General features: G+C 39.8%; 1 protein-coding gene across 6 annotated transcripts; it reads left to right on the top strand.

The window, feature by feature from the left end:
- The first annotated feature begins 653 nt into the window (after positions 1-653).
- Positions 654-8,839, top strand: sp3a (sp3a transcription factor). 6 transcript variants are annotated; one of them, XM_027164552.2, is made up of 8 exons: positions 654-906; positions 1,001-1,209; positions 1,399-1,494; positions 2,524-3,558; positions 4,077-4,302; positions 4,573-4,762; positions 5,550-5,746; positions 6,437-8,839. In XM_027164552.2, the coding sequence occupies exons 2-8, from the start codon at positions 1,141-1,143 to the stop codon at positions 6,751-6,753; spliced, it is 2,130 nt and encodes a 709-aa protein (XP_027020353.1). In that variant the 5' UTR covers positions 654-906; positions 1,001-1,140; the 3' UTR covers positions 6,754-8,839. The 6 variants fall into 6 exon arrangements, with proteins under 6 accessions (XP_027020353.1, XP_027020352.1, XP_027020351.1 ...); XM_027164551.2 differs by having other exon boundaries at positions 654-822; XM_027164550.2 differs by having other exon boundaries at positions 654-1,209.
- The last annotated feature ends 1,111 nt before the right edge of the window (positions 8,840-9,950 follow it).

Genomic DNA, 9,950 nt, shown 5'->3' on the forward strand with positions numbered 1-9,950 from the left:
TGTGTGTGTGTGTGTGTGTGTATATATATATATATATATATGTCTATTTGCACAATTGCTACTCTTTGCACTTCTTGTAGATGCCAAACTACAATTCGTTGCTGTTTAACATGTACTATGCATTGACAATAAAGTTGTTTGTGTCTTTGTGTGTCTGTCTGTCTGTATGGACATCCCACAACCTTGCACACAAGCATGTTATGTAGAAGTTCTTAAAAAAAGAAACTTAAATTAGCACACATTGTAATCATGATCACTTATACCATAGCATCTGTGTGGTTATAAGAGAAATTAAACATTGCACTGCATCACTCCTATTTCCCTATAACAGCATGGCCTTAGCTGTATTCCTTACAGTGTGCTGTGATCTCAGAATACAGGAAAACCTGTTCAGGACAACCTGCACTTTTCCCTCTAACATTCATATATCCCGTTATAAATTACTAAGAGAGATATACAACATACAACGACGTAAACAAGCTAAACAGCAAGACCTTCTACATCGTTTAACGTTTGCAACGAGAAGGAAAAGGAAGTTGCGCGGTCCAAACTGATCGATTGGTCGCACGACCAATCAGAACGTGAGGTCTGAATTAAGCCAGCCAATAGCGGAAGAGAAGAACGGCGGGACATCCTGTTCGTGACGCAAATTTTCACAGTCAACATCGGAAGCTCCACCTTTTGTGTTTCCCGCACCGTCAATCAAAATAGAAAAAATAGACTCGATTCAGCGATCGCAGCCCGCCTCCGAATAATATAATCATGCTTGGCGTGTAATTAAATGGAGATTTTTTTCTATTAAAGTAATTTAAGTAATGACTGGTATGTAAAACTCAATACATTTCCATTAGACGCATTCCGCAGCCCTGTCCTTAGCTAATGCTAATGCTAATGCTGGCTATGTGTGTAGGTTCGGTTTGCTAATCTCTTTGCAGTTGTGCTAACTCTTAACATTAGCCAGTTAGCTTAGCCGTTTGTGAAATTTCCGCTCTGTGTGCAGATTAGCAGCTCGGTTTGTTGAAGTATTCTTTGTTGTGGTCGGAGAGTTGAGCTGGCTGAACGTCCGACTGAGCTGTTCTGCTTGGTTTCCCTGCACCGTGCCTGTGTACAGCGCCTAACCAGCCGGGGAGACGAGAGGAAATGGCTGCCTTAGACGTGGACAGCAGTCAAAGCGAGTTTCTGCAGCAAGATGGTAGCAGAGGAGATCAGGTACTCTTTTTCCGTTTCGTCTCTCTTCCTTCTGGTAGGGCTTTTTTGTTGCCGTAGCTGGACGCATGGTGCTTTTGTGAAGTTCACACGTTTTTAAATTTGTTGTTTAAAAAAAGTGGTACTTCCTGTGTGGCTCCGGACTAACGGCCACCCCCTTTTCTCCTGTTTGAACCCGCCCATTGTGGGTAGGCCAGTCCGCCGTCGCCGCTCGCTCTGTTGGCGGCCACCTGCAGCGAGCTCGGCTCGCCCTCCTCCTGGGGGGAGAACAGGGCTGCCGCTGCCGGGGTAAGTCCCTCACACACCGCCTCCAGACCCCTCATACTGCCCGCCCTGGCCCCCCATCTGTAACTCAGTCCAATGGGGGTGAAAAAGGCAAAACCCCTCATTTGGACTCTGGATGTTAATTTGTATGGTAAAATAACGAAAACGTGCTTCCTGACCGTGTTGAATCTAATTCTCTTTTCACATCTCGTTTCCATTTTGGTGTGTAATCAGCTAATCAACTGAACACAAATCGCTCTGTGACTTTTCCATCGCAATGTTTTGATTACCACAATACCACCGTGTGAACAAAACAAAAAAAAAACCCACCATGTTTATTTGCATCGAAATGATTGCAATGCTGATATTGTGTGTTTAATTCGAAACACTTCGTAACATTTTGCACCAAAACGAAAACCTTTCACAGACTCCATCACTTTAACAGTGGCAGCCTGAGAGCTGATGGTTAGGAAGGATTCTTTACGTGAGATCCCAATGTTTCTGTGTACATGTGTGATGTAGAGCCCTGATTTCAGCAGCTGCAAGCAATATACTTTAACTTAGGTATTACAGGTAAAGTGACCAAACGATTGGCTTGAATGATGGACTAATTCTGTGGGCATGTGGCCTGATGTTTCTTTATTTTCTTTCTATGTTTCAGTTGTAATCACAAGATTATATTGTCCTGTTCTTTACAACCTCTCACTAAACATGTGTAAAGACATTATGAAGAAATAATTAAAGCTTTGAATGAAGTAGAAATAGTTCATTTGTTTGTTTGTTTGTTTTTTCTGATGAATTTGTAAGATATAAATAAAATAACTTTGTTCTATCACATTTTTCATGTTCGTTATTTATTGTGGCTCTTGGTAGTGTGAATGTAGGGTTATGTTGGTATTGGGTTCTATACTGATACTTTCCCTAAATAATCTATAAGTGAGCTCTCTAAAGAATGAAACAGACAAACTATCTTGTTAGGTTTAATAATATTGTCAAGTCTATGATTTCAGCATTGAGTTTCTTGGGTAACATATTTAATTTTTTTTTTCTTAGGCTGCAGATTCGGGATCAGTGCAGCTGACAAGCTCATCAGAAAGATGGGATGGAGTCAAGGATGACTCAAACATTGTGCAGCTAACCAGTGGGGGCATAGTCACCTCCAACGGGCAGTATGTTCTTCCTATTCAGGGCCTACAGGGCCTCCAGAGCCAGCCCATTTTGTTAACATCAGGGACAGACTCCTCCACCAATGCAGTGCCTAACATCCAGTACCAGGTTATCCCTCAGATCCAGACATCTGATGGGCAGCTGGGATTCTCTTCTTCAACAGTAGAGGCTCAGGATGCCCCAGGGCAGATCCAGATTCTACCTGATGGCTCTCAGGCCATCAGTGTAGCCTGCACTGCCTCAGCTAGCATTCTCAGTAACAGCCCGAACCTTATGGCCCAGACTGGCCAAGTGCAACAGATCCAGGGTGTTACTCTGGGAAGCTCAGCTTTTAACAGTCAGGGGCAGGTGGTTGCTAACGTGCCTGTGGGTTTGCCTGGGAATATTACCTTTGTGCCCATTAACAGTGTAGACCTGGACTCACTTGGGCTCTCTGGGGCACAGACAATAGCCACAGGGCTGACTGCTGATGGACAGCTAATCATGACCAATCAGACAGTGGAAAACACAGAAGGTTCAGAGAAAACAGGAGAACAGCTACCACAGCAAACACTAGTGGTCAACAACACTAATGCAGCAGAGATGTTTGTGCCTACCACATCTTCCTCCTCATCATCATCATCTTCGTCCTCCCAGTTGCCTGCCAGCACAATCGATGGCACAGGTGTGCTGACACAGGGCACGCCTGAGCAGACTGAAGGATTTCTTGCTCAGAGCCAGGTGCAAGCTTCCACAGGGCAGCAGGTGATCCAGCTGCATCAGGTGCCACTCCAGAGCAGCGACGGGCAGCTGGGCCAGCAACAGATAGCCACCCAAGGGCAACAGCCTCTCCAAAACGTCCAGCTCCTCAACCCAGGGACCTTCCTAATTCAGGCACAGACTGTCACACCTTCAGGCCAGATACAGTGGCAGACCTTCCAGGTAGGTACTTGGTGTGGGTGTTTGATGCCAAGATGAAGGAAAAAAGAATAGTTCATGTTATAAAGGGCCTGTAGGTTGATATTTAAAACAGGTCAGTCTACTTTTTCAAGAACAGACACGCCAAGTCCATATCACACAAACTGTATGACTGCTTTTGTTTTTATTTTTAATTGCTGATGACTATGAGCGATTCTTTCTGAAGGTTTACAAAATTTTAACTCTTAACCTTACCAAAAATTATAAGACTTGACTGTAGTCAATTATGCTATTAAAGTGGATACATGGCTGACCAGTGTTAAAAACAGCTATGACTGCATTATGTCATATGTTCAGTTATTTTTGCCTTTCTTTTTTTATGTCTTTTAATGTTTAATATGAAAAGGTGCCATACTGTACTCTTATTTCTTGCTTCTGAAAACACTGCTTGTTATTTACAATCTTACTACATGTTCTTAATTTTAGCTACTAACATTGAAAAATAACTTTTAATAACTTATATTTTTGTACTATTTATCCAGGTTCAGGGTATTCAGAACCTCCAGAACCTGCAGCTCCAGACAGCTCCAGCCCAACAGATCACATTAGCCCCAGTGCAGACCCTCTCTATAGGGCAGGGAGCTACACTAAGTACCACACCAGTTAGCATCAGCTCTGGGCAGATCCCCAACCTTCATACGGTCACAGTTAATTCGGTGGATCATGCGGGGCTACATCTCCAGGCTGATGACACAGACAGCCCCGGAGGTAATGCTGTTACTGTATAATAATCACCAGGATGTTTTAATGCAGCAGACTTTAATAGTTTAGGCTGTTTATAACAGACCTGACAGCCCTGTGAGATTATACAAATGAAATTTATATGAACAGGATATTTAAAAGCTGATATAATGTCTGTGCGTGTGAGTGTTTTTTTATTTAGCAATGGAATGAAATGTGGATAAGTGAACCCAGTTGGACTTTTCGTGGAATTGTTAATTCCATAGTGGCAGAAAAAGATTTTTTTTTTCTGATTAGATATTCGGATAAAGGAGGAGCCAGACTCAGAAGAGTGGTCTCTTGCTGGCGACTCAACTCTGAATACTAATGACCTGTCTCACCTGCGTGTGCGCTTAGTAGACGACGAGATGGAGGGTCTGGGCCAGGAGGGCAAACGGCTGCGCAGGGTCGCCTGCACCTGCCCCAACTGCAAAGAGGGAGGAGGAAGGTAACACAAACAAACAATATGAAAATTAATGCAATAGTGGCTGATATGTAACACCTAATTGAGACATTTCATGCTTAAAACTCCTCATTTTATGTATGTTTGTATTTTGCTCATCAAATCTAACTTCATTCTGGGATAATGCGCTTACATTTTGCAGTCCATTACATTATAGGACACGTACACATTTCAAGTGCTCAATTACAATTATTACTATATTCCACTACAGCTACAGCCTTGCTACATGCTCTTTGACAGACCTTTTAGTGTGTGATAAACCATTGTACCACAGTGAAATGCACCACACTTGTCATTTTGCATATTGTAATGGGTTGTTCCTCAAAAACATGTAATTACCCCTGCACTAGATTTGCCTTTAACAGCGAATAAGCGATTTAAAAGCTCAGTCATGTATTTGTTCGTTTATTTTGATAGCATGTATCTGTTGATTTGTTGATAACCCACTGGTTACAGCAATTAAAAAAGAACCAACCAATTTAAAGTCAATTTAATTAAACTTGTATATGAATAGTTTTGTATTCATCTAATATCATTTTAATTTTCTTTCTCTCTCTCTCTTTTCTTACCCCCAATGACCCAATGGGTTTTTAGTTTGTCCCTGAAAGACATTTATATTTTAGCTTTATTTTACATGTGATTATACTTCACAAACCTAAATATCCTCATATGTTAATTCTACTAACACTTTCCATGTTTACTGAGTAAAAGTGTGTATGATGGGATATGTGGCAATTTATATATAACGTTGTGTGCATGCTTTGTGCTGTAGGGGCTCCAACATGGGGAAGAAGAAGCAGCATGTATGCCATATAGCAGGCTGTGGGAAGGTGTACGGAAAGACATCTCACCTGCGAGCTCACCTGCGCTGGCACTCAGGAGAGAGGCCTTTCGTCTGCAACTGGATGTTCTGTGGCAAGAGATTCACACGCAGTGATGAACTGCAGCGACATCGGCGAACACATACAGGTACGTGTGTCATATCCTGTCCTTTTCTTATTCGTTACTTACTTTCTGCAGACTATAAAGAAAAACTGTGAAGAGCCACTAGGGTGCGTTTTGGTATGTAGGGCTAACTTGCTATACACTTTAGCACAGATGCATATATATGGTGGTTGCTCTGTGGTGCTTTCTAAATGACTCAGGATGTACTGCTCATCTTCATCGATGTGCACCAGCTCTGTTATTTCACTTTATTTATACAATACTAAAATCATTCAATTATATTGTATGTTTTTTCCCAGAAATTCCATTTAACCTTTATCATGACTAAGGCTTTATCCCTTATTCTAATTATAAGGGGTTATTATTTAACACAACCCAGGTTTATTTATGTAGCATATTTAAAGACCGAGTTGAATAAAAGTGCTTCACAATAAAGAAACAAACACCATGAACACACACACACATTAACATTATAAATTAAAAGCAAAGGCTACACTTATACAAAAAGTGTGGTCAGTATTTATTTAATTCTTTTTTGATTGATTGATTGATTAAGGTATGTATTAAAACCCTTTAAGTCAGTGGATCAGTCATACAAACTAACATCTGTAAGAATGTGAAGTAGTAAATCTAGAGAAAGGCATCTTTCATCCAGATATATTAATAACTGTTTTGCATTATTGGTATAAATTATACTCAATATTTTTTTGGCAGGCGAGAAGAAATTTGTGTGTCCCGAGTGCTCAAAGCGCTTCATGCGAAGCGACCATCTGGCAAAGCACATAAAGACGCATCAGAAGAAGGGCAGCGGTGGTGCAGTGGTGGCAAGCGTGGACACGTCTGCCTCCTCTGATGGCATCATCACCTCAGGAGCTACCACACTCATTCTCACCAACATCCAGCCAGGTGCCGTGCAGGGTCTTGCTACCGTTAACGCTACCGTTAACACGTCCAACTCGCAAGAGCTGCTCACTACAGCAGAGATTCCGCTGCAGCTAGTCACCGTGGCAGCCAGTGAAGCTGCAGAGTGATGTGTACGCAGCATAGGAGCGCAGCAACTAACAGAGAGGACTTTCTTAATTGTCAGGAAAGAAACTGCTTCACAAGGATTGAATTAAACTTTTTATCAGACTGCCAAGGTTATGTTGCTTTGGGCTTAGTGTCATTATCGTCTTCTCCTATCTCTTCCTCCTGGAAATCCGTCTAACCACAAGACTTCTCTCCTTCAAGTTTATCCTGCTTTTTATACCCACACAGATTATTCTCATTTACGTAAATATATCCATTTACGTAAATGCACATATATAAAAATATATTTTACAAATATAGAGTATCAATTTATGTTTGTCTGCAGTTTTTTTATTGGAAAAGCGAGGAAGAGAAGAAAATTGTCAAAAGTGGTTTCCATATGAAAAACACTGAAATGCCTTATTTTGTATCATACTCATGTGTACAAAAGTAGAGTTGCTGGCAAGTTTTAAAGCAACTGTTACGACATGTTTGTTTGAATGGGAGTAACCTTTTTTTAAAGGAAGCTAGGTCTGGTCAATGGGAGTGATGTTAATCTAATGTTGTGGCTAGTTTAGGGTATGTCGTGGTGTTAGTTGGCCACATTGTAAGGGAGGATGTTCAGGGTAGAACATTAGAATGAAGTGTGCCACTCTGGTGCTGGGCGTTATGAAGTTCTTCATGTCCAAATGTGTCTTTAATGTACGTGTTTGATGCTTTACTCTGAAAACATGCATATGTATATATTTTTTTCAATGTGATCCTTTTATTTACTCCAATCAAAAGTCTGCGAAGCTTTCTCTTTAAACTGAAGCATTGTAAAGAAAATGATAAAACCGGAAAACAATCATTGTAATTAAAAACCTTTTTTTTTCTTCTTCTTCTTCTTCTTCTTCTGCAACCTCTTACAGTTGATCAGATGTTATGCATTTGTTAAGTCTTTTTGAGCAAGACAATATTTATATGAGGCTTTGCATAGTAAATTGGTTTTGTGGTGTCTACATCTCTTAAAGGAGCTTTTTTTATTTTGAATTTTTTAAATATGTATAATAATTCCAATATGTTGTTTTTCTAAACTGAATCATTATCAGAATCATTTGTAATGGGCAGAATTGTGCTCTAGGAATTGGTGACATTTCAGTGTCGCATGAAGAGGATGTGATTTTTTCTGGTTGTGCCTGGCTGGAGTTTTATCTCTCTGGTTTGTATGTGTGTAGAGCTGTACCACACAGTGATCCATTAGGAATAAGGACTACTCGATTACAGGGGTGCTGTGCCACCGGGTTTAAAACTGTTTGGACCAAATTCACTCGAATCAATTTTAAACTGTTCTAGAGACAAGAAATGATTTGTCAAAACATTGTGTAACACCAAAAAAAAAGTCCGGTTTGTTTTTAGGCCAGCCATTTCTGTATAAGAATCCCAGAATTTCAACCTTTATTGAAATTTTTAGCTTTGTAATGCTTCTGATGGCTTCTGCAGTAATTTGGTTGACTTTGTTCTGATCGGCAATAGCCATGTTAGGAGAAGGCTGGGCTACTCCTGATTTGAGATCCTGTGCAGAGAGAAAGAAAAATGTCCATTTTCATGTGCGAAATACACTTTTATTATTACTGGTATATACTCACAGTTTGATAATGAATTTTTTATAAAGAGCGCCTAACTCTTTTATATACTCACAGGTTGCTTAAGGACATATTTCTTCCCCTCAGTATGCAGTTTGTTCTTTAAGCAATGGTGTAGGAATATTTCCCTCTTTATCTCCAGGATTGTTTTGCACTTTCATATGATGGATTATTCCAAGTAATCCAGACATGAATTATGAGTTCAGTTGCCAGTCTGTTTTAGGAGTTTCTGCTATTAAGGGTGAGAAATTTAAACATGCTAATGATGATCCATGCTAAACTACCCGACCTTGCTAAAACAAATAACATCATTAGTCAAGTGTAATTGATGAAACACTATTTTTCTTTTTCTTTTTTTTTGAATGATCTTTTTTTCTTTTTCTTTTTTTTCCTCAATTTTCTTCCTACTATTGCATTTTAATATGTTGCCCTAGTTTGTGAGGTCAAATATAATTTTATTCACTATAAATAGCATTGTAACGTCTCTTGTATTGTTATTTGGTCTTTTTTTCTGAAAAAGCTTCAAACTATTGTACAATGCCCACTTTTGAGGGCAGCTTTTTATTTCACACTAAAATGACTAAAAAGAAGTCTCTAGTTGTCAGGTCTCCTATTTTCTCTTTTATCTGAATTTATAGTTTATATAATGTCTTTGTTAAATAGACTCTCTCTCACACACACACTCTCTCTCACACACACACACGCACTACACAGTGTGTAGTTTCATTCAGTACATTGTAATGTTAAGAAACCTCTGGTCTTGGTTCTCTACATAGGTTACTACAGTGTGTGTGAGTGTGAGTGTGTGTGAGTGTGAGTGAAACCGAAACCCCTGGGTGTAGTCCAGCAGATGTCACTACACCCACATCTGCAACGAAAGAGGCTATTTGACCCTTGGACCAGAATGTAATCCCCTGACCTCATTGGTAACCTGAGCTGTTTGTCTAAATCATCTTTTCTAAAAGGTGAGAATTTAATTGATGAAGAACATGGTTAGAATATGTCTATGGTTAGAATTTTGCAGACAATGAATCCTCCATTAAAACTTCATTCTGATTTACACATTTCTTTCTCGAATACATTTTAATCATGAACAAAATTAACAATGTACTTGGCTCTCTTGATGAGTAATTTTAATGAATAATTAATCTAATATTACAGATGATTTCCCTGGAAATATTTGAGAATAGTTTTTTTCTTGTCTCAGGGGCTCAATAACTCTCTTTTGTTCCTGATAAAGTTTTCATTTTGCGTCTGCTCATATTTCACATTATGGTGAGTTTCTGAAGCCATCACTAATATTCTGTCGCTCAGTGGGTGGTGTGTTCTGTATACTCTGCCACTGGAAAAAAAAAGAAAGGAAACCAACCACTCCAGTATGAACAAAGCAGCACAAATGGTCCATGTTATCATTTTCCTGGTGTGAAGGTTTGCTTGATTGAAAGTATGTCTACTAAAATCTTTTATCTGTCACATGAAAGTGAAAAGCACATGTTCCTGTATTAAAGTCAATTTGCCATAGATGAGAGCCAGAGAAAAGCAGGTCTGTGAACGTTGAGAAAAGGACACGTCCATTCCCTGCCACCTTTCATTTG

Source organism: Tachysurus fulvidraco, chromosome 6 (assembly GCF_022655615.1).
Source record: "Tachysurus fulvidraco isolate hzauxx_2018 chromosome 6, HZAU_PFXX_2.0, whole genome shotgun sequence".
NCBI lineage: Eukaryota > Metazoa > Chordata > Actinopteri > Siluriformes > Bagridae > Tachysurus > Tachysurus fulvidraco.

Coding starts and splice junctions, on each gene's coding strand:
- sp3a (XM_027164550.2), top strand. CDS start 1,141: ATGGCTGCCTTAGACGTGGACAGCAGTCAAAGCGAGTTTCTGCAGCAA. Junction 3,559..4,076: donor TACAGTGGCAGACCTTCCAG/GTAGGTACTTGG, acceptor CTATTTATCCAG/GTTCAGGGTATTCAGAACCT. Junction 5,747..6,436: donor ACATCGGCGAACACATACAG/GTACGTGTGTCA, acceptor TTTTTTTGGCAG/GCGAGAAGAAATTTGTGTGT.